Raw genomic sequence first — 24710 nt, 5'->3', positions numbered from 1 at the left:
GATTACTGTTAGCTCGACATTTCTTCACATCATCCAGTTTGCTTCTGTTTTGTATCCAATTCATGATTCGAAAATGTTTTTGAGACCAAAATTCAGTTTGCTAATTACCTTTTTGTTTTCCCTAATAATTTAGTCCATGACATATAGTTCGTTACTGCACCAAACACTTCATTATTTTTGTCCTGGTTAGTCCAAGTCAAACCAGTTCAGTTTAATCTTAGAAGTTAGTTCAGTCCTAAATAGTCCGATACAATAAACGCACATAAGATCTCTTGTATTGATGTCACCAATTGCAAGACAAATTCACTTAAAAGGAACCTTGTTTCATCTATGTAATATGGACGCCAATAAACAAACATCACCATCAGAGGTGTATCCCATAAATAGAGGGAGTAAGATTTTCTCCCCTCTGAGTCTCTCTCTTTTTCTCTTACCTCTTATTTGAATGATTACGATTAAATCACGTCAACGTTTTATATTAATTTTTTTATAGGTAGAAGAAGATAAAAAACAATTTGTGACAAGAAGGAAGGGAAGATGATGAGAATAAGAGAAGATATAATCCTACTCCGAAATAGAATGCGAAAAAGACGTCTGAGCACATCACACTGCAGATTTCCATCCTCTGATCTAATAGTTTCACTAGGTCTGGCCGTACACTGCCCTGCTCTCCCCCTTGCCCGCTGCTAGTCCAATCAACATCGAACGGCTTTAAAATGCATGAACAAAACCACATCCTCCGTCGATACCGTCCGTTTCTAAGGTCCACACCATGATCTGTCATGCACTTTCTCTTCACTCATTACATTTCTGATTTCCCCACCACCAACTTTTCAATTGTTTTTTTTTACAAAGATATATTGTATATTAAGAAAAAGAGAAATTCGGCTAAATCACGTAATGAGTAATTTAATTTAATATCAAATTTTTTATTCACGAGATTTGAATTTAAGATTTTTAACTCACAAGCTCCAAATCGTAGTAATGAGTAGTAACTTTTTAATTGCTGATTAAACAAAAGACTTAAAAAATAAACACCAAATTTTCAATTTTCTTCGTTTTACATTTTATTTTGGGGAGTAGAGCTCCCCACGCACTCGGCAATTTATTTACTAAATTTTTAGTAAATTAAAAGAAAATTAATAAAAAATAAATAAAATGCAAGCGCCTAGAAGAAGAGGTGATGTAGACGAAAAGCAATTCCATTTTATTTTGGTCTCAATTTGAGCTAGTTTGGTATTGTTGTGCTTTATAAAAAAAAATGTTTCTGCTGTGCTGTAAAAAATAAAAAAAATGCAAGTGTCTAGAAGAAGAGGTGATGTGGAAGGAAAGCAATTCCATTTTATTTTGGTCTCAATTTGAGCTGGTTTGGTATTGTTGTGCTTTAAAAAAAATGTTTCTGCTGTATTGTAAAAAATAAATAAAATGCAAGCGCCTAGAAGAAGAGGTGATGTGGACGAAAAGCAATTCCATCTTATTTTAGTCTCAATTTGAGCTGGTTTGGTATCGTTGTGTTTTAAAAAAAAAATGTTTCTGCTGTACCGTAAGAATTTCATTTTTATTGCTTCACGTTTTCAGCTTTTTTTTCATCCAAAACTATAAAAATAAGCTATTTTTAAATATGAACCAAACACATTTTTGAGTTCAACTTTTTTTTATATCCACTTTTTATAAAAATACATCGTCATCAAACCAGCCATTTGCCTTACCAGCAGGGGACGAAAATGTATTTTGCAGGGCTGCGTGGTCAGCACGCCAGTTGGGACTGTGTGAGGTTAGACGATACAACTATACAAATTAATGTTAGTTAAAAATGGAAATTTAGAACATGTTCGGTTTTCTTTTTGTATCCATTGTTTCCTTTTCAAAACTAATGATTATTAAATCATCTTGTTCCATTTATTAATCCACTCTAGTAATCCCGATAATGTTCCCAATTTGGTAATTACTACTTGCCCAAACTATCAGATATGAGGTTTTATAATAAAAAGTCTTGATGTTTGTTAGAGTTGAGTAATTCTATTTAAACTCTTAGGTCCTGTTTGGCACACCGTATAGGGCACCGGATAGTACTAATAATACGGTGTACGGTGTTTGGTGCCGTTTGGATTAAATAGGCACTGGATTAAATAATCTGGGCCCACGTTTTTTATCCGGCGCTTACCCGACTGCTTATACCATCCAAATTCACGGTATAATTTAGTCGGCCTCGCTCTCCTTCCTCTCCGCTCAAACTCAACCCCCTCTCTCTCGCCCTCTCTCTCGCCCTCTCTCTCGCCTTCTCGAACTCGACCAACTCTGCCATTTTTAGCTCTGCCGTACCGAAGTGGCAGATTTTGGCGCCGAGCACAAGGTGGTCCTACTCGGAGACGATGATGTTGGAGCTCTTGATGTGGTTGTGGACGAATGTAGAGTCGAGGCTGGAGCAGTGGTGGATGTAATCGAGGCCGTGGGCGAGGTCGGTAGTGATCTGCATCCGGGATAGCCACGACGACAGGACGGTGTAACTCAGGTTCTTCGAGTTGCGGGACTTGCGCTGGAAGACGACGGTGTCTTCGGAGCGGATGGAGCAGTGCCAGGAGGAGGATGAGAGGTAGTGGTGGGGGAGGAAGTTGGAGGTCGCGGAGCTGATCTCAGAGAGGTTGTAGATTTGGGGGTTTTGAGGGAGGGAGGATTTAAAGGATTTGAGGGAGGCGACGGATGAGGAGGTGGAGGATTTGGAGAAGTTGTAGCTGGAGTTGTCGATGGTGGTGCTGAAAATGGCGGAGCAGATGAAGAAGAACAATGGAGAGAGGGAGGGATTTGGGGGTTGCGGCGGAGAGATCTGGGAAAAGAGATGAATTCTATTTTATTTTATTTTATTTTAAGTTTGATTCTCCTATCCGATATAATACCAAACACAGTATAAATAATACGATCAATAGTCCGATACTACACCAAACGCCCGACTAATTTAGTCAGTACTATTCGGTAACTATTTATCCTATCCAACAGAAATAGTCAGTATAGTCTGACCTGCCAAACGAAGCCTTATTCTTCTTCCCCTATGGCTGATGTGGGATTCAACATTAACAGATGGCGCTTTACCTATGCATCCTAGTATGAATTTGATCCTACCTTCTCTTTTTTCTCGCAGCTTATTTAATTCACTAATGTTATCGCTATGCTAAAAATAATGTGGTTAAAAAATGTTCAAAATGGTGAAGGATATCGTGGGAAACACAAATATGAAAGCTTCATAACTTTATTATGAGTATGACAAAAGGAAACAAAAGTAAAAAAAAAAAAAAAAAAAACAATTACCATTTTTTTTAGTACATAGATATTTTTACACTAGGGTGAGGGAAAATTTAGCTAAGTCACACAATAAGCAACCTAATTTGATATCAAATTTACCATCCACGAGATTTAAACCTAAAATCTCACTTCTAAGCAAAGAGAGATAATAGCAAATCGTAGTACTAAGTGTCAATCCAAATTGGTCTATATCAAACAAGTTCCCAACTTATTAAAAATGTCATATCTATTAAGTCCCACATAAATTTATGTTTAAATTAATCAGGACTTAATTTGTCTACATCATCAATATGCCTCCACCTTTCAGGCCATCACCTCCAAACCTAGCGCATAATCACAAACTTCACCATACAACTCAAGCTGCCAAGGAAAAATGTCATGAAGGTTGTTGAAATGGTCTGGATTGCCATGATACAGCCACCATCTTCGCTTCCAACAAACAATAACCGGAAACTTTACTAGCAAAAAATTGATGAATGAAGAAATCATATAATAGAAACAAGCTCCTAGAAACCCTATCTTAATTCTTAACCCTCTTCTTTGTTAGGACATTTTTCAATCTTCATTTTTTTTCTCCAATTTATCTGTAAATTTGTTTATATATTTTTATTTTTTCATCTTTATGTCTTTTTTGAAGTTATTTTTAGAGAAGTGTTATTGACACTCTAAAAATCTTATTCTCCACTCCTCACAAGTGTATTTTTCTTTTCAAATATAGAAAGCTTAGAATATAGCATGAAATTTTTGAAACGCCAATATCAATTTTCTATTTTTATTATTATTTTAGTGTCCAAGTAAGCATATAAGTGGGATCCATCATTGCCATATGTTCATTTACAGAAATTAATTGAGACTTAACGGATGTCACATTTCTAATAAATTTTTATTTGTGTTAAATATTAAAAAAAAAAGAGACTTATATAAACTAACAGTAAAAGGTTAGAGAGTTTTAACTTTTAAGTACTTAATACCTAAGTTAATTGAGCCCTTTTTTCTCAAAGTCTGCAGATTCCACCAGAAAGAATTTGCAGATTTTCTACATTTGGGGGTGCTTCCACACATTGAAAAATAAAAATTACCCATGGGTTCGATGGGCTAGTCAGTTAAAGGCAAAAGCTACCCAATTTTATTTACCACAAGTTACTGCAAAGTAAGATCAATGCAACTCTGCAAATGCAGATGTGGCTGGTAAAAAGCAAAAGAATTAGATCTTATGATCAAACTTTGAACATCTTCCACGGTAGAAAACACCAGATCCAAGAAACTAAAAAAATAAAACAAAATCTGTTCTTTCTTCTGATTTACATAAAATTATTCAGTAATTAACAAAATTTTAACAAATTAAAAACAAAAATGGCTTCTTTGATTTTTGCAGCCTAAATTCAATTCAATGTGTGGAAAAAAAACCCCACCAAAAATCTAGCAATTAAGAACCAAAAATAACAAAAATTTAATCTCATACCATTAAATACAATCCTATACAACAAGATGCAATCCACAAGCTCCGCAACCCATTGATTGCAGAAGTAGCGGCATCTGATCTGATCCAATCGGGCGGCGAAGAGAGGTGCGACGGAGGTTCATTCAGGCTCTCCGGCGAGAGGGCAATGTCGGGGGGCGGAGCCCCGTCTAAGGGAGGCCCGGGTTGCGTTGCGAAAATCGGGTTTCTACCGAAGATCTCTTTGGGCAGCAAAACCTCCGAAACCCCGAAAATTGACACGGGCTTTTGGTCGAACACCGTCTGGGTGACCACGGCCTGGACGATCCCGGTGCTGATGGCCATCGAGCCGTTGATTCTGCTGATGTTGAGAGTGTACGAGGTGGCTCCGCCGTCGTCCGTGGCCAATGTGGGCTGGACCGGGTTCACAATCGACTGGAGCGAACCGAGTGGGTAGTAGGAGGGGAGGACGTGGAATTTGAGAACTACCGCTTTTCTGTTGGCCGGGAGGGACTGGAGGCGGACGGTGGACGGGAGATTGGAGAACGCGGTGTCGGTGGGGACGAAGAGGGTGATTCCGGCACCGCCCTCGGCGGCCTCGAACTCCTCGACGACGCCGGATGCCGCGAGCATGGAGGCTGCGACGTTGAAATTGTGGCCGTCGATGAGGACTTTGGTGATGTTGATGCCGAGGGGCGGGCGGGCATCGGAGGCCATGAGGTCGAATCCGTAGGGGAGTAAAAGGGAATTAACGGAAAAGATGGAGACATTGTACGGGAGGTTTGTGACGAGGGACAAAACGGTGGCATTTGAGGGGGAGAAGGGGGCAGGGGAGCGGATCGAGACGACGCCGGTGTAGGGGTTGCGGGTGAGGTTGACGGAGCCGAAGTTGTTGGTGGCGCGGCCTGTGGTTTGGAAGAGGGTGGTGACAAGCTTGCCGGAGGGAGGGAGGCGGAGGATGTCAGCGGGGGAGAGGTACTCAAGGAGGACGTGATAGCGGAGGACGTCGGCGCGTGATGAAGGGGATATGCGGCGCGTGAGGTCAGAGGTGGAGGAGAGGAAGGAGTTGGGGACGGCGAGGAGGGTGAGGGAGGAGCGGGGGAGGAGGTCGGAGGAGATGGAGGAGGAGAGGAGGGAGGTGAAGGAGGAGAGGTCGGGGAAGGGGGAGAGGAGGGTGGAGATGTTGAGGGCGTGGATGGAGGAGGACGAGGAGAGGAGGACGAGGAAATAGAGGAGGGCCGCAGGGGTAAAATGGGAAGTAGGAAATGTATTGGCCATGGTGGCTTGGATTAGATAGGGGTGGTTGTTTAACTCTCTCTCTCTCTCTCTCTCTCTCTCTCTCTCTTACTGCAGAGAGTGTTTTGGGTTTTTGGTGGGTGCTGGATTTAAGTGTAAGAGAGAGTGAGCGAGAGTGAGAGAGTGAGTGGGAGATGACGCGTGTGAAAATACCACAAATTTCATTCTTTTTGCACATAGTTCATTTAGTTTTGGTGTCTGAAAGTGGTGGTTGATTTGTTTAACCAGTCGCGGGAGATGGTTGAGTGGGGGATACTCGCGGTGAGGAGATTTGCTAGCTGGCAAAGGACAGTGCAACTGTGCAAGTAAAGCGGAGGAACTTGGGAAGTTCGGAAACTTGGGAACTCAAGTTAACTGTTTTGGGCGGTGAGAGAGTGGTGAGTTCATTCGTAAAATACTTCTTACAAAAACATAAATGTAGAAGTTTATATACTTTGATTTTATCAAATGTCAAGCTGATCTTGTTGGACGTTTATTAACATCATCCAAAGATCATAACAATTAAGCACTTAAACTACGTTTGAATGACACGTGTATATTGTAGTAAACCTTAAATGAAGAAACCATTATGGGACTTACTTGCAGTGGAAGACTAGCAATCATAAGAGAACCAACGTGATTTGAGAAGAGGAATCAAGCCACTTATACGATGCAACTACTCGTTCTATCATGGATATAGTTGTCATCAGTTTTTTAAGGAGTTTGTAACCAACTCCAATTCAAAAAACTAATTACATTAATTCCTTTTATTAAACCAATATTTATTTCACATGTATTTGGTCCAAATATATCACAATCCCTTACTTGTTGTCCGACATACCAAAAAAAGTAGTTTGATTAGCTCATATATGGAAAAACTCTTACGGATCTCACTTGGATGGAGAGCACCCATATTAAAGAAGAGATATTCTATTATCACCAATTCTTTATGTTGCAACCGTTTCTTAAATGGGTAATTCACTTTTTGAACGTGTAACAAATGTTATCTGACAAGTGACGTATTTGACATCGATGAATCTATTAATATATGGCACCACTAAAACTTTGTCTTAACTGGAAGAGGAAATCACTCTCCTCTGTTTGTGACAGATACTTGATATGAAACCATTTGATTGAGATGAGTGTTCTGCATTTCACAATAAAGTTGCCATAGAAAATCAAATGAGTGGAGTCATCTACACGCCGCTTTTATCTCTTCATATTTATTTCAATTTCTAGCCGTTAAATTAAATAAATTAAAGAATATCAATGAATAAAAAGTAACTAGAATATGTGAGAGATAAAAATATAAAAATATAAAAATGATGTGTGAATAGCAATATCCGGATCATATTCGTGAATGTATTGTTTGTCTAAGAAAAAGAATGAAGAAAAAGGCGCACACATGACGCATGCAATTATTGGGACGCTAACTCTAAGCATAATGTTGGGGAAAATAAGGTGTTCAAATTCCATATGAAACCGCAAGTGGATTTGTTTGGTTATATTTTTGTATGTCGCACTTCTACTTATGTTTCATTTTTTATAAGGAACTTTAATGAAAAATTTCCGGTATTTTTCACTTTAACGAAAAACTATATTTTTACATTAAAAAAATCAATCATGGTACTATTTATTTTACCCTTTATTTTGTCATTTTTGTTAAAACTTCAAATTTTCAAGACCTTTTCATTAGTTTTCCTTTTTTTTTTTATATTCAAAGTTAAAGTGTTTGTTTGAAGTAAAGCACCTAGACTATATATAAACTATTGACAAAAAAAAGAGTGTTTATACCATATTTAGGGCCTCGTATTTAGACCTCGTATAAATACTCAGGGGACTTAAATGTAATTATGTAATAAAGGAATGGGCAAATATGTAATTAGGGGAGGATCCCTTATTCTATAAAAGAGCCTCCTCACCCTCACAAACGAGAAAAAAGCCTCTCACCCCTCTCAAAGCTCTCACATTACAGAGCTCCTCCTCTCTCTCTCTCCCTCAGATAAATACATATTCAGTGTGGACGTAGCCCAAATCTTGGGGTGAACCACGATACATCTTGTGTTATTTACATTTCATGCAGATTCACGGTCGGATTTACGTTGTTCCAGGACTTCTGGTTTTGTGCATCAACATTTGGCGCCGTCTGTGGGAAACGACACGAAAAGTTATGTCGGTTCTCTCTCAATTCTTCACATCCACCGTGAACCTGCATAAACACCAAACCAAAATCTCAGTCTGATCTCCCTTTCTAGAAACCCAGAAATGGGGCCAGCGAAAAAGCCCAACTGAGAAATAAGGAGCCATTCTCAATCTCGCCAGCCCGAACTCACAACTTGCAGCTTCATGCTTCAGAAAAATGAAGGTCCCCTGCTACCCTTCCGCGAATTCTCAGTCTGAAATCACAACTTGCAACTTTCAGTCTTCCATCTCTCAGGTTGGCGATTATCGACAAATTTCGCCAAACCCGCTACCCATGTCTACCACTACCACAACAACAGCTGGTTCCACGAATGCGCTAAGTGGTATGATCTCAACCGTCGCTTCATTGTCTCCTCCATAGACAGCGGAAGACAACGCAGTTTGTGCCCAATCATCACAAGCCGTATGATCAAATCCCCCGACTCTTCTCGGCCCTCTAGAAGTTCGGCAAACCTGCACAGACCACCCCACCGTCTCAACCCGAACCCAAATGCGAGCCCAAACCCGCAACTGGCGAACCCTTCGATCGACTCCTTGTTCGATCAGGCCACTTTGATCTGCAAGAGCATCGCGAGGAAGGTGTTCCTGCACGAATCGTATAAGGAATACAATTTCTGTACGAAACTATGCCACATCAATTCGAAACCATGAGTTTTGCTGCAACCACCAAACTCCTCTTCAAAGTCCTCTGCTATGGCAATTATATCATTGTGGTCGGAGGTGGAGGGCCAAAGGTTCGACCCGGCAACCACAAAACTGACAGATCCCGACTCCCTCTCCCTCAAGCTCTGCAAACAGACCAATCCCGACGCCCTCTGCCTCTCCGAGCTCGTCCACCACTTCCTCCAAGACGACGAGTCGTCCGCCGCTGGTTTTCCCGATAACGAGTCTGACTCGGACCAAGTCGACGCGGCCTCCGACGCAGATGCAATCAACTCAATCCTTAGGTCCGTGGCATCTTCTGAAGCGCAAGATTAGAGAACAAGGATGTGATCGTCTCTATCCTTAGGTCCGTGGCACCTTCACGTTCGGGAAGAAGGACACGTCGACGGATCTGTACTCGATCTGTTCAGTCAAACAGAACAAGATTAGGAGCCATGCAATCGGGAATCAGGAAGCTGCTAGTGGAATCGATGACGGACTTCGATTCGAACATGGTGAACAAGTCAGCGTACGCGCTGAGCGTCCCCGTATCGGTATCGGAGGCCTGCACGGCGTTGGTAGAAGAAGGCAGAATTCCGGTGCAGGTGGAGATCATAGAGGCGGGGTCGCAGCGGCAGAAGGAGATATCAGTTGCGATATATTGTTGCAGATTTGTGAGAATAGTGCTCCCCAAATGTACTGGCACGAAACCTTCGATTCTGTTAAAACCCAAATCAAGGGCGACGAGCTCTCCACCGCCATTGCGCTTCGGGATCTCGACACCTGTCAGGTTGTTATTCACCAAGTCAACTTGCTGGATAGACGGGAGGAGAAAGAACCAGAGCCTCTGAAGTCTGAACTCTCTCTCTCCCTCCGCTGTCAACTCTTTTAGTCTCGCAGTCAACTCGGACATGGGAAACAGCTAAGAAGCTTGTGGGCATTTCATTGCATCCATAACTAGCAAGAATGATGATGTTGAAAATAGAGCAAGCTTGTGCGAATACTATTGTTTTATGCGCTGGATCCCATTGTTTTTTTATGAATGAGAGAAACCGCCTGGTAGAGAGATTTTAGAAACATCTGCAAGAAAGCTCATTCTCAGTGACGGGACTAAAGTTGCTGTCAAGAACAAAGAATGAATGGAGACAGCGCAGGAGCCAGCATTACACAGCACTTGGCCTTACGGATCAAAGACAGAGAAGGAGTGGAGAGATAAAGAAAAGCAAATGGGTGGTGTCTGTCCAAGCAGCTGTCATTCTAGAGAAAAGCAAAAAAAAAAAAAAGGTAATTAAAAGCTTAAGGTCAGATGGTCTCCAAAGGCCAAAGAACATGGGTGGACAGGTATAATTGCGGAAGACCAGAGATAATTGTGAGGGACTCGTGGACCATGCAGAAAGGAAAAGCATAAAGGAAAATAAAAAGTAAAAACAAAAGCTTCGCAGCCATCTGCCATTCCACTACCCAACCTTCAATTGTGCAGATACCATCTTATTATCCAACCATCTGCCATACACACCTTCTACAACAGGATTTTTTAATGATGTAATTTATTATCTTTTGGAGACATCTGTATAAACCTCATCAGAGGGTAATATGTATAAACCCCATCAGAGGGTAAAAAAAAAAAAAAAAAAAAAAGCCCAAAATAATGGGTTGACATGTTGTGGAGAGCAAAGGCCTATAAGCTCAAAATAGCACCAACCAGGTCATCAAAAGTACGCCCAGTACTCCGCAATTATTCGGCAACCCGCCGTTATTACCACCAACCAAGTGATCAAAAGTACGCCCAGTACTCTACAATTATTCGGCAACTCGCCGCTATTACCACCAACCAGGTGACCAAAAGTACGCCCAGTACTCTACAATTATTCGGCAACTCGCCGCTATTACCACCAACCAGGTGACCAAAAGTACGCCCAGTACTCCAAAATTATTCGGCAACCCGCCGCTATTGCCACCAACCAGGTGATGAGATGTACAAACCGTACTCTAATTTGGAAACTAGCCATTCATGCCACCAACCAGGTGATCAAAAGTACGCCCAGTACTCCAAATTATACATGAGCATTACTCATGTAATTCATACATAAACATTCATGAGCATCACTCATGACAATCATATTCATGAGCATCACTCATGACAATCATACATAAACGTTCATGACCATCATTCATGAGCATCACTCATGTTAACATTCATGAGCATCACTCATGACAACATCCATGAGCATCACTCATGTCAATCAACATAAACATCCATGAGCATCACTCATGTCAATCAGCTTCAAAAGCTTCATTTACAGAGCTCTAGCTTCAAAAGCGTCATTTACAAAAGCTCTAGCTTCAAAAGCTTCATTTACAGAGTTATAGCTTCAAAAGCTTCATTTACATAAAGCTCTAGCTTCCAAAACTTCATTCAGAGCTCTAGCTCCAAAGCTTCACTTGCAAAACTTCAACTACAAAGCTTCAGTGCAAGATATACAAATATTGCCCCCGAACAACCACCACTTCGGCCCATACATGGATTCAATTTGAAGTCTCCAGCCAACAGACTCTATTGACTGAAGACTTGGGGGACTACAGTATGTACCATATATTGGGCCTCATGAAAAATACTTGGGAGACTCTAGCCCATTATTTATATATTGAGGAATGAGCCCTTGTTTTATAAAAGGGACTCCCTCGCCATCATCAGAGAGCATCAACTCTAGCCCATTATTCATGTATTGAGGAGCGAGCCCTTATCCTATAAAAGGGACTCCCTCACCATTATTAGAGAGCATCAACTCTAGCCCATCATTCATGTATTGAGGAGTGAGCCCTTATTCTATAAAAGGGACTCCCTCACCTTCAAACGCTGCAAGCCGAGCCAACTAAGGCAACATAAGCCACGAGCCTCGCAGCCTCGCAGCGTGTGCTACTTCTAGTTGAGCGTCATTTCAGATTGAGCACTGCCTCATATCGAGCATCAGTTCAAGACAACATCTAGTTACTTCGGCCCACACATGGACTGAATTTCAAGTCTCCAGCCAAAAGACTCTCTTGACTGAAGACTTGGGGGACTACTGTTTATACCATATTTAGGGCCTCGTATTTAGACCTCGTATAAATACTCAGGGGACTTAAATGTAATTATGTAATAAAGGAAGGGGCAAATATGTAATTAGGGGAGGAGCCCTTATTCTATAAAAGGGCCTCCTCACCCTCACAAACGAGAAAAAAGCCTCTCACCCCTCTCAAAGCTCTCACATTACAGAGCTCCTCCTCTCTCTCTCTCTCCCTCAGATAAATACATATTCAGTGTGGACGTAGCCCAAACCTTGGGGTGAACCACGATATATCTTGCGTTATTTACATTACATGCAGATTCACGGTTGGATTTACGTTGTTCCAAGACCTCCGGTTTTGTGCATCAACAAAAAGTATATATAAATTGCTGAAAAATTGATTTGATTTCATAAGCACTTTCAGTTTTCTTACAAATGCTTTATTTGTAATTTTTTAAAGCGTCCGTTTCGCTTCTAATTGTACTTCTAAACATATTTGTAATGTTATATTGATCTGTATCTTTTAATTTTCCACTATTACAGTCATATATTTCTCAAATTAGTTACTTAATTTGTGAGGATTTGGGTGTGGTGTTTAGCGGCTTTTATTATAAGTATATAGTCTCTAACTACACAAATTTGTGAGGGCCAAGTGTCAAGTGTGAGGATTTATTTGAGAAGATCTCGAGTTTTTCTATTTAGACACCATTACCCATCTAAATTTTATTCATTACGCATAGTTTTTTTTTTTTTAAATTTGTGATTGTGTAATTAAAAGACAAAGAGGACATTGCTTGAAACTTAAGATAATATTCCTCTCTACACCCTACAAACCCTAATCTTTTCTAATAACAAAAAAACAAAAAACAAAAAAAAGAAGAAAAAAGAAGAAACCCTATGTTTCATCTTCCTCTATCGTTAATCTCCAATTAAGCACTCATCTTATATATAAAAAAAACACATTCGAATAAGACAACGTGCAACATTGAAAAACTCAAAATGTATGACAAAACATGAAAGGAAAAAACAAGTCTAAAAATGTTGTTATAAATATCAAACAGAAAATGAAACAATCTAACGACCTAAAATCTAACTGAGACATGAGATAACATTTGAGACTTGTAAAATTTAAAAATAGAATTAAGGGACTAAAGTGAGGATGGAGTAAATATTTAAGGATCATTGCTGCAATTAAAATTGTTTAATTATAAATTTCAAATTTATAATTTATAGTAGGAAAACTTGTTGTAAATTGTAAAATCGATATACAACAACCATTCAAGGGTAAATCTCAGTTTACTACTGTCACAGCCCGTCCCGGAAGATTATTTTCGATGACAATTTTACCCTTGGATGTTAAAGTGTATTGTGTGATTTAGGTTGGATTTGGACCCATTTATTATTTTTCCCTAAGTTGTTGGACCCAATTGGAAGTAAGAGAATTATTGGTTTTTGATTGGTGGCTTTTGGACCACACTCATACCTTCTCTCTCTCTCCCGTGGACTTCTCTCTCTCTTCCTCTCGGCATTTCCGTACGGGAAATCCAGGAACCATCTCAAACCTTGCAGATCGAAACCAAGGTAAGCAATTTCGTGTTCCTTGTGACCTCAGGAGTCCATTGGTACAAGTTTTAGAACCTGAAACCTTCGAAAACCCCGTGAAACCTAACCCTCGAATTGTGCACTGCTCATGCACACGTAAATATGTTGTTTTCAGGGAATTCTAAGCTCATAGGAAGCTTAATGAGGTCCTTATGAGTATCGGGGTAGTTCATTTGAAGAATTTGGACTTCAGGATCGCGGAAAACGAAGAGTTACAGGTTTGGTCGGAATTTCGAAGCTTTCCTGACGTGATTTTGTAAGATTTGAAGCTCCAAATAGGTATAACGCCATTCTTCTCACTCTAAGCTTTCATTTGGTTTAAATTTCATGAAAAATGGTTGAGAAACGAGTGAGAATAGTGAGTTTAAAGTTTTACCCAGTTTTCCGGCGACTGGTGACTCGCCGGGGACGAAGACGGAATATTCTAACGACGTCAGTTAATTTGGGCGATTTCCGTTGGGTTTTAAAGGAATATTCCTAACAGCAGTTAGGGAATCCGTTAGGATTCCGTGCTCGTGGTGGCGTGTGCACGTCGCCAGCGCGTGGCGACGTGTGGGAGGTCCAAATTTTTTTCTAAAAATATCACGATGTTCGTGAGGTTGTATAGGTCACTGTGGTATATGCATATACCCATTTTGAGCAATGTATGAGAAGTTATTAGCTAATTTTGCTTATGTGCTTTAAAATAACGTTTTTATAGTTAATTCGCATATAGGTGAGACTTATCCCGAGGACGAGCGTATCCACGAGCGAATCGGGGGCTACGACCCTTCGACATACCAGTGAGTGGGCTTTTGTTTTCAGTATATATTTATATACTTGATATATTTCCCAGAAATGCATTTTAAAGAAAGTATGCTTTGAAATAAAATACCAAATGCTTTTATATTTTGAATATGCATTCATGGTTGCATATATATATATATATATATATATATATATATATATATATGTGGTGCTGTGAAGGCACAGGTAAGTAACGTTTGGTTATGTGAATCATCGATGATGTGATATGTGATTGAATACTGTTGAGCTCATAAAACTGCACCTAGGTTGATGTGATTTAACCAGAGATATAAAGTACAGCCTGTTTATTTACGTCACCTCCCGCACTATATGCTCAAATTGGATCCAGCTTAAGTGCACAGTCTTGTTGTACATACCTTTTATGGTTCCGACTCGTAGGTGACTAGCGATTTATCGCCCGGCTATTATGAGAGAATAGAATTGAACATAATTATATTACACCCAATCTTGTCGTACAGACCCTTCTTAGTGGTTCCGACTTATGTGCAATATATTGCCGTATAGGTCATTGTAGTGACTCTGGCTACAGTGACTTTTGAGCTATGAATTCAGCCGTACAGACTACCTAAGGGATTCCGGCTAACATAGCATATTTCTACGAAATCATTCTTACCTGGATTGTTTACTTTGTTATATTTTGGCATGGCATACCTATGAATATGATTATGTGAAGCATGAATTGAGTTGATATATTTCATATCTAATTATGTATATGCTTATATTCTGATTCTGGGAAAAATTATACATGTTTTACAGTAAGGGGTTAGTATATTGATAAATGAAATGATTTTGTAAAACATTTGTTTTTACCCACTCACGTTTTCTGTTTTGCGCACCTCCAGGTTTTAAGTAAGTTTGTTGTTGGTGGCTTGAAGACGTCAGCAGTTCTGACTTATCCAAATAATAGTAGGACATTCCTGGTACTGTATAACTAGTACTTGTCCTACTGGACTGCACCTAGACTTTATGCTCTGATTAGGAGTGTTCAATGTTGTAACTAACTCCTATCAATTTATGTTTAGTAATGCACTCTAGTAATTTGGTTTTTTTAACTATTCATATATTTCTTATCTTTATTGCTTCCGCACTGTGCACATGGCTACGTCACTCTCACGTGACGGCCAGCATGCATTGATCTCGGTCGGGGTGTGTCAACTACCCTCATCTTTCGTGGTGGTTTTCAACATTTATTATATCAAATTTTTTTCATCCCAAAGTCATACCTAAAGTGTTAATTTTGAGACAGTCTCATACATCTGTTAGTCAAACTATTAATTCTGCAATTAACTGATGACGTTGTGCATATGTGGACAATGACTGGGCGCCACGTGTCATTAAGGGTCAACGTGGAATTTTTTTTTTATTTTTTAAGAAGGGGTTCAAAAAAAAAAAACTGTCTTCTACCTCTCTCAATTAACACTTTAAGTATGACTCTAGGACAAAAAAACTTGATGTATTAAATATTGAAAAACACGAAATATAAGGGTAATAAACTGAGATTTACTTAAGATTCAAAATCATTTTTTTCCTTTTTATTAATTTGAATGCAAAGAAATATTGGTTGAAAAGGAGGGACAATGCGCTTTTTTTATACATCAATCATTTGTTATGGGAGTTAGAGCAACAGGAGAAGCGGGGGACTTGACCCAACATCTGCAGGATTCAGGAGGAACAAATTAAAATTATACTTAAAGAGTGACAAAAGAGGCTGTGCTACTGACCTACCTGCTTTTTTTTTGTTGCTTCATGCATAAAGTATTTAGATTTTTTAGTTAAAATAATTTTTGAGATTAGTATAATTCCTTATTTTGATCTTTGAAATTTAAAATCAATAAAAATGGTTTTTGAGTTTGTTAATTATCAATCATTTTAGTACTTATGTAAAAAAATTTCATTAAATAAAGATAAAATAACAAAAATAATCACAATGTTTGTCAAATCACTTTTCTCCATTGTTTATTAAATTTAGTTATTTTTGTTATTTTGGTCTTTATTTAACAGAATCTTCATGGAATAACAAAAATGATTGGTGATGGATAAACTCAATGACAACTTTTATAGATTTCAAATCTTAGGAACTAAAGTAAAAAGTTATGTCAATCTCATGGCTCATTTTGGTTAAAAAACCAAAATAAAAATAAAAAAAGCAAAAGCTTGCATATGATATGATGAATCTTACAGCTGCTAATAAGGTTGCCAAATGATGCCAAATTTCCCCCAACATGGCCTGAATTTTTTAGAGCTTAAAAGTGGCCACATCAGAAGCTTTATAGGATAAAACTCAGCGTAAAAAATCATGAAAGAAATAAAAGGAGTACCACCCCCTCCTTATCTGTCTTAGTTACGGAAACTCTCATCGATTGAAATTTCCTAACCAGTGACAGCAAACAACTCCGTCGTAAGCATACAACTCCTCAAATTCCAGATGGTGATTGTTTGATTATACCCCATAGATGGTTGACGTTAAGGTAAGGCTAGAAGTTAAAGTAAGCCTACAGACGTGGTTTAAGAGCATCTCTAATGTGGACCCTAAATGGAGTTCCTAACTACGTAGAGTTCTTAAATATAAAGACAAAAAGCTTCTAATGGGTTGAAATAGAAGTCTTCAAAGGATTTCAACATATAAGGACTCGCTAGATAACTCAAAGAAATCATCAAATGTAAGGACTGTATATAGGGACTCAAAGAGCGGACCCACTGTTGATTTTGAGTGAGAAACAACCCAATCCTTGTGGGAATGCCTTCTCTTTATGGGGATGTTGCACAACAGCTTCTCTTTTTGGTTTTTCTCTTCCAACAGTAGAGTTTATTTTTAACAACGGCCACAATACTCCAACTACGTGAACAATGATTTTTGTTGTTGATATTTTAGTCTCTATATTTAAGGATTATACTACAAGGACCTCCTGATGCAGATAATATTTTTTAGGGACCTGACTATTTTCTTTAAGTCCCTAAATAAGTCTTCAAAGTTAGTGGTGGAAGTCCTTAAATAAGGTTTTTCATTGAAAATGCTCTAAGGTCTGCCAGTTTCTTAATCTCGTTCCACTTTTTTATTTTTATTTTATGGGCAAAGCCAATTTCCAGTTTTTTTTTAATTATTTAGGAATAAATATGAAACCAAAATTAATCCTAACCGAACTATACTAAAGAAAATCAAACCAAATTAAATTGAGTAATAATTTTGGTTTAATTTTCGCTCTTAAAAAAAACCGAATCGAAAGAAATCAAACCCGGCCTGCCCAAGCAAAAAACTATCTTTGAACAATGATTCAAATTATAAAATTAGGACCGGCCTGTAAGTTCTAAAACCACTGAACCGCTAGAGCAGAATTGGGCCAAGCCCCTATAAGTTTTTCTTTCTTTTTTTTCTTTGGTTGACACTGACGCAGTTCAAAGTTGACACCTTAATTAGACTATCTAATTAATTATTCTTAAGTTTTTTAATTAGACTACCTAATGAGATTGTTAATTTCTAGGATTCACACGTGTTATTGAAGTGATCAGACGAATATTCAGCCACGGAGTTGAAGTCAAGGGCAAGGTCCACATCCATATTTCTGTTGACCTAATTCAGTTCTAATCCCACAGAGATAATTTCATGCATGGATGATTGAATCAAGTCAACTTTCAGAATTTCTAGAAAACCAAATAGCAAGTGCAAATCATACACGAATACGTACGCTGCCGTGATTTTTGTTTGAAAATATTTGGGTGTTTGAATATAAAGAGTCATTTACTACCGATAAATCAGTTTGACATATTGTTTTTTGTTGTAATTTTTCTCGTTGGCCTATTTTATTGACATTAGTCCGATGGTAGCCATGGGCGAAGCTACATAAGGGCAAGGAGGGGCGGTCGCCCCTCCTCTCGCCGGAAATCAAGCCCAGGAGTGGTGGTTCTGCCTCTCTGATCCCGTCGAAAGTGATGAAATTCCGTCTGGTGCTCTGGCTTTCTGGGTTTCCCTTATGCTGCGTAGCGCAGGCTGCGCGCGAGCTGTTTATTTTTTTCAAAATACCCAAGGCCAAAGAAAGAAGGAAGGGGGACCTGTAATTTGCAGTTTCTGAAATGGAGTTCAGGTTCCAATGAAGAAAACGAGGGAGGAAGAAGAGACTCTCTCTCTCCCATCCCATCCCACGTGTTCTTGTAAAATTCACCAAATTTTAACTATTGTCCAACCAATTTGCACCACCTAACTTGATATTTACATGTACTTTTTTTATATTTGTTTTTTAGTTATTGTCTAATTAGTTTGCCCACATAGTTTTCAAACTACGTATTTGCCAATCTTATTTATGTTAAAATTAACTATAAATTCATACTAGCTTCAAAAATATTTTGTTGTATTATGAACTCGTAATGCTTTGAATTTTTATGTCTTATATCAAATTCAACAAATAACAAATAAAATTGTCAATATTTTTATATATTATGTGTTTTTTAATCAATATTTTTAGATATTATCACTATATAATAAATAAACACTTATTTATACGTACAACCTAGTTCATCTAGATCCTCACCTAAGCGTTGGGTCACGTCCACCACTCATCCAACACTTACGTCTTAGAACTTTACTCGTTATATAGTTATGTAATGACATGATACAACAAGAAAGGATGCTTAAATCCTCCTCCACATAATAATGTAGTTCAAATACTCTTTCGAAAATTTCGAATATTTTGGTCAGTGCAAATTCTCCTACGAATATTCAGGGTAGTTCACATAATCTTCTTGCCAACCCAAGACTTGGACCTTGAATGGATGTCCACATTTTTTAGGATCTTAAACCTTTTAAATGTCGCCCCTCCCCTCAACAATTTCTGGCTTCGCCACTGATGGTAGCTCCTTCCTTTCTTTGAGGAGGTCTCACTCGCTCAGAATCAGTTGCGTGGTAAAATTTGCTCCTGAAAAATGGCTTATAAGACAAGGGTGCTTAAAGCTATCTTAAAACATTCCAAGATTATGTTATTTTTTCAGTGTGAACTATTAAGTCGTAACACAAAAGTGCTTTATTTTCTTTTGATAATTTCATAAAATTACATGGTAATATTTTTAAAGCGCAACTAACAAATTTCATTCAAAATATTTGCAAACACATAATTAAAAACGTTTTTTTATTTATGCTTATCCAAGTGATGAAGGATCCTTTTGACTGGCTGTTGCAAGTCCCTTTCCAGCCTACCGGATGCATAGAATATTGAAATATTCAAGGGCAACTTGGGGTACTAGGACCTACAACGACTTTGAACGAGCCAAAAAATTGCAAGTGTCATACAAAAATTACTTTAATTATTCATTAAGCCAAGTGAAAAACTTTACTCATGTAGGCTTTGAACTTTCAATGTTTTTAAACTTGATCTATGTCTCCCCTTTCTTCTTTTTAAGGCAGAGTTGAAGATGTGTTTTGATGTTGTTTGGCCTTTGATATCATTGCCAATCCTTTTTGTCTTTGCTTTGCAAACATTAGGAATGTTTTTCCATCGTACAATTAGAGTTTATTGCAAAATAAATGTTTGAAAGAGAGTATGATACGTAAATAACATGATCTGATATCATACTAGAATTTAAACTTCGAACGGCAAAACCAATTGGTGAAGTGTGGTGAAACCTAAGATTTCGTGAGCACTTTATGCAAGACTTCCATCTCTAATGTGAGATACTCTCAACAGTCTTAACTGTTCAAATGTAAGCATGTTGATCAATATTATTGTCTCAGATTGAATATTCTCTCAAGTCTAATGACAACGTAATTGAATATCATTTATCTATGTTGTTATTTCTTTTGAACAACATTTCAACCAACATCAACTGCAGTATTGACATCAGTACACCTACTCACACATCACCTAAATTCTCTAATTGATCCAATAAATCAGTAATAAAAAAATACCAAAATAAATTTGTATACGATATAGTTGATGAATCATACAGAGCTGTTCAAATTGGTTAGAACAATGCACGCTTGTGCTGCATCAAAGTTCGAATCCCACTATTATTCAAATAAAAAATAAAAATAGAATAAATATATATGGTTGATAATTTAGACTAGAGAGAGAGAGAGAGGACCATGGTTCTGAGATTGTTGGCGGGTAATTACAGCTTAGGTTACCTATTCCTCTTTCTCTTTCCCGGGTCGTCTCTTTACTGGAAGACTAACCACCTTCTTCTACTCTTGTTTTTCTTAACGTATACGCCACACACAAACCAACATATATTCCAAGCTTATTCAAAGCCCACCATAGATTTGCAAACTGTTCCAAGCTTCTCACAAGGTTCGCACATCTGCTTCTATTACTTTTAAGGTTCGTTTGCTTAATTCCCGTATTAAATTCTAAGCGTTGTTTTAGTTTGCTTAATTCCCATCTTAAATACTAAGCGTTGTTTAGTTCAAACATTAATTACTTGAAGTTGTTCTTCTTTTCTTTTTTTCGGCTTTCGGTTCAAGTTTTTTGGACCTCAAAAGTACATCAATTGATCAACTTTGGTAAAGTTGCAAGCTTTTTTGTTTTGCTGCATGGAAAATGGAACTGGGTGTTTGCTCCCGCCTTTGAATTTTGAATAGAGGCTCTGAGATTATCTGAATAGCTGTATGAAAACATGCCTTCCATGTTGTTCAGATTCCGTTTGATATCAGTTCTCCCTGAATTTTCATCTGAAGTCAGTTCTCCCTGAATTTTCATCTGAAGTTTACGTTCTTGAAGATCAAACACTTAAAAAACCCCGGTTTGAAAACCGTTTCGTTTTTAGTTTTTATTCTTTGTTTTGTTGTTTATGCTATGGAGAAAAATGAAGCTAAAATATAAAATCGAAATGGTTATCAAACCGGCCTTTAGATGTATACGTGGCTTATATGGTGGTTTTTTCTTCCATCTTTTTTCAGGTTTTACAAGGGAGTGGTCCAAATAGTTGAGAATCTTGAGATCAATAATCAACTCGATATCGAATTTCTGAGGATTATTTGCTTCCCCTTGAGCTGAAAAATGGGAAAGCAGTTGGAACGCCTGGACTCGAGTGTTGGGGGCAACCGTCCAGGCTGCATGTGGAGCCTATTGAACATCCTTGATTACCATCATTGGAGTAATGTCAAGAAGATTCTGCCCCACAGAAAGCGGGCCGGAGGAAAGCGAGTCAGACGTAAGATATCTCAGTTCACCCTATCACATGTTCTCCTATGTTCATGTGTGATGCTTGTTTTTCTAGTGACAAACAAGAACTCATGTGAATTAAGTAGTGCGATTTCTAGATTTGGTTGTTTTGGTGCTATATAAGCAGACTATTTTTGCTTAAAACTAGCGAACGTTCGATTTGTGCAGTGAGGTTTTCACTAGCAAATCGTCCTCTTTCCGCACACATGGTTGTTTATGTTCGAATTTCAATTATTGACTTATACGAGCTAAGCGCGATAAATCTCTTTCTTGCAGGCAATTATGGAAGTCGAAAAGCAACTTCGGAGAACCGTGAAATTGGTAAAAGGCCAGAGTTGGTAGTTGCGGAAGCTGAACCTCTGTTGGTAAGTTCATGTCATTCTTTGATTAAATACCGAATTCAGAAGCGCACGACAGAACACAGAAGTACTACTCTTGCATGCAATGAAGCATAAGCTGACTGTATCTTAATGTAATTGTACTAGGTCAAACAGCAGAGTACAGAAACTAGCACAGCAAAGAAAAGGTCTTGTAAATCTCGCAAGAAAGCATCAAGTGCAAAAGACAAACCAAGGGAAGAAAGCCCCAAAAGACGGATTTTAAGCTGCCCTGTACAGTCATGGTTGCGAAGGACTAGTGTCGTACATGATGCAGAGCCTTCGGAAAATTGTTTGGATACAACAAGAAACGGCAGTATCACTAGTCCTAGAGGATTGCAGGATTCATCGCACTTGAAGATGTCGAAGAATACAATGAAACGGGAACTTCCTCTCAAGGACGTTTCCAGTGACACAGTTAATGATCATGTTGACATTTTGGAGTTATTCAAAGTAAACAAGGAGTTTTTCTTAAAAATCCTACAAGATCCAGAAATTAGTACAAACCAGTTTCCAGGCCTGAAAAATTCCAAGAACAAAGTCAGATTAACAAAATCAAGGTCATTCCCCTTCACTGATTCCTCTCGAGCGAGAAATAGGAGGCCTAGCACACTCAAACACAAGCAGAATGAAGTTTGGTCCTTCCCAAAAGGAGAAAAATTGCTTGCCACTACTCAGACACCGAAGTCAATGACATCCGAAACTCAGGAAGACGATTCTATGAAGTCCAAGCATTACATGGCGGGTAATAACAGTGTAGGCAGTACCATGCAACAAGAAACAAGCTTTTCTTCTTTGGGATTGCCTGAGGAAGTTAGTCACCAAGGATGGAATCAATTGGTCATAAATCGTTTCAGACATATAACGCAGAAGCTAATGCATGCGCTACAAGAGAGCAAGAAGGAAAATTATGGCAATTCCATTGAGTCTCTTTTCTGGAAAGACCCTTCTGGACGTGATGGCAAAGAAGTGCTTGAAACGCTGGAGTTAACTACGACACAAGAGGGAAACAAGGTTCATGGTTTAGATGATAATCTTGGGCGGCAAAGACGTCATCGTGTAAGAAGAACCTCCTCTCTAGATGAGTCGCTTAGTAGATATACTCAGTTGTATGAGAGCAGCTACAGCAGTGATCAGAGAAACTTGCATCACTCGAAGAGCTTAAAGTTGAAAAGTGAAGAAAAAGTTCCTTCAACTGGGAATGCTCAGAAAACCACCAGAAGGAATCTGTCACTGCCTGATCTTGACTCTTTTTCTTCCATCTTAAACGGGGCATTGGTTAAAGATGCTTTTCGTTTAGGGATGCCGGTTACAAAAGCTGCGGAACAAAATACCGATAAGTCTGAACAACTCGATGCTATTTTAGAAAGTGACGACAGTGCACATATTGCTGACATAAAGGACAGTGATGAGCATGCAGTCGTGCCATTAGTAGGAGAAAGCACAGCTCACCAGGAGCAAGAGATGGTTATTGCGATGAGTCGTGAAAGCGAGCAAGCACAGCCGATGGAAAGTTCTAATCTTGATCCCCCAGACTATATAACCAGCAATGCAAGGTTGTCAATCTCAGAAGGTAAATCACAATACCCCTTGTAATTGCGCATTTATGTGTGCAAGTCTTAAAATATTTGCTGAAGTTTCAATCATTGAATCGAATATTGCATGTTTTACGATGTTAAACAACTGAATTTATCTCTGAATGATCAAGTTCTAATGCATTTTTTTCGTGCTACGTATGATTTGATTCAATTGTTTTTGCAATATGTATCAGGTTCAGAGTTAAATCCCGGAAGTTCCCATGCGAATGAGCCGAATTCTTCTCTTGACCTACAAGGCAGGCACATCATAGATTCGTTACCGGAATCCTCTATAAGCACTGAAATTGAACATAAGAGTTCAATCACTCACTCCTCGCGCTTTGTACTGGACAAAGTGGATGATCCTGATTCCGAATTCAGTTACGTGAGATATGTTCTTGAGCTCTCAGGCTTCATTGGTCACGAGCAGCTCGGAGCATGGTACTCACTAGACCAGCCTCTGGATCCCACGATGTTCATGGAATTGGAGGATTGCTTTCAGCATAAACCCGAATCCTACGAAGATCAAGTTACATCTGGCGATAGTGATCACCGGCTTCTATTTGATTTAGTTAATGAGACCCTCCTAGAGGTCTATGAGAGGTCATACACCTACTTCCCAAGGGCCTTGTCCTTCAGTGGCAGCATTCGTCCAATGCCGAAGGGGCAACGTCTTCTTGACGATGTCTGGACAAGAGTTAGCTCGTACCTGAGCTTGAGGCCGGAGATGGATCAATCACTGGATGATGTTGTGGCTCGAGATTTGGCGAAGGGCGATCGTTGGATGAACCTTCAATGGGAAACTGAGTGTGTGGCACTTGAACTCGAGGATTTGATCTTTGATGGACTATTAGATGAAGTAATTTGTGCTTAATATTGTTGAAGCCAAATCACAAGCTGCTAGCTAGCCTTGTACATAAATTTTTGTACGTATTTAGTTTCAGCAATTGCAAAAGATTTGTGTGTAAAAATTTGTAGCTCTCATAAGAACTTCTGACAAAATGGAGTATGATAGCTTGCTCTATATTTATTATACGGATCACGTTACATTTACTGATTACATTGCTGACAACTTCTCTAATACAGGTGAGTCCCACAAAAAAAAAAAAAAACTACAAAGGATAAATCTCGACAATTGAAGTTACAAAATATTAGCAAAACTTTACTCAAACTAAAGAGTCTAAAATTCTAATTTGACCCAATTCTAAATATTGAAGAGAATTATTATTAACACTCAAGAAATTTCGTTATGCTCCTTCCTCCTTAATTTTTTTTTTCTAGTTTCGCATTAATTTATT

The 24710-nt window shown here is 38.7% G+C and overlaps 3 protein-coding genes across 5 annotated transcripts; 1 reads left to right on the top strand and 2 right to left on the bottom strand.

The window, feature by feature from the left end:
- Window positions 1-2359: 2359 nt before the first annotated feature.
- On the bottom strand, window positions 2360-3721 carry LOC103447794 (uncharacterized). The gene is made up of 2 exons (XM_008386999.1): window positions 3713-3721; window positions 2360-2824 (listed from the first exon to the last, which is right to left on the bottom strand). Exons 1-2 carry the CDS (start codon window positions 3719-3721, stop codon window positions 2360-2362), a joined length of 474 nt encoding a protein of 157 aa, XP_008385221.1.
- Window positions 3722-4570: 849 nt separating this feature from the next.
- LOC103447710 (fasciclin-like arabinogalactan protein 4) lies at window positions 4571-6342 on the bottom strand. Its single transcript, XM_008386900.4, has one exon. It carries the CDS (start codon window positions 6011-6013, stop codon window positions 4754-4756), a length of 1260 nt encoding a protein of 419 aa, XP_008385122.1. The 5' UTR covers window positions 6014-6342; the 3' UTR covers window positions 4571-4753.
- Window positions 6343-20228: 13886 nt separating this feature from the next.
- On the top strand, window positions 20229-24465 carry LOC103447709 (protein TRM32). Of its 3 annotated transcripts, none has more exons than XM_017335403.3 (5): window positions 20229-20585; window positions 21194-21447; window positions 21735-21823; window positions 21944-23408; window positions 23607-24465. In XM_017335403.3, exons 2-5 carry the CDS (start codon window positions 21294-21296, stop codon window positions 24284-24286), a joined length of 2388 nt encoding a protein of 795 aa, XP_017190892.1. In that variant the 5' UTR covers window positions 20229-20585; window positions 21194-21293; the 3' UTR covers window positions 24287-24465. The 3 variants fall into 3 exon arrangements, with proteins under 3 accessions (XP_017190892.1, XP_008385121.1, XP_070663816.1); XM_008386899.4 differs by having other exon boundaries at window positions 20361-20615; XM_070807715.1 differs by lacking the exon at window positions 20229-20585 and adding an exon at window positions 20934-21036.
- Window positions 24466-24710: the final 245 nt, after the last annotated feature.

Source organism: Malus domestica, chromosome 11 (assembly GCF_042453785.1).
Source record: "Malus domestica chromosome 11, GDT2T_hap1".
NCBI classification, from domain to species: domain Eukaryota; kingdom Viridiplantae; phylum Streptophyta; class Magnoliopsida; order Rosales; family Rosaceae; genus Malus; species Malus domestica.
This window is presented reverse-complemented; position numbering and strand designations above follow the sequence as displayed.

Excerpts from the sequence above, each read along its gene's own strand:
- LOC103447709 (XM_017335403.3), top strand. The coding sequence starts at position 21,294 with ATGGGAAAGCAGTTGGAACGCCTGGACTCGAGTGTTGGGGGCAACCGT. Across the intron at positions 21,448-21,734 it reads CGGAGGAAAGCGAGTCAGAC|GCAATTATGGAAGTCGAAAA; the intron begins GTAAGATATCTC and ends TCTTTCTTGCAG. Across the intron at positions 23,409-23,606 it reads AAGGTTGTCAATCTCAGAAG|GTTCAGAGTTAAATCCCGGA; the intron begins GTAAATCACAAT and ends AATATGTATCAG.
- LOC103447710 (XM_008386900.4), bottom strand. The coding sequence starts at position 6,013 with ATGGCCAATACATTTCCTACTTCCCATTTTACCCCTGCGGCCCTCCTC.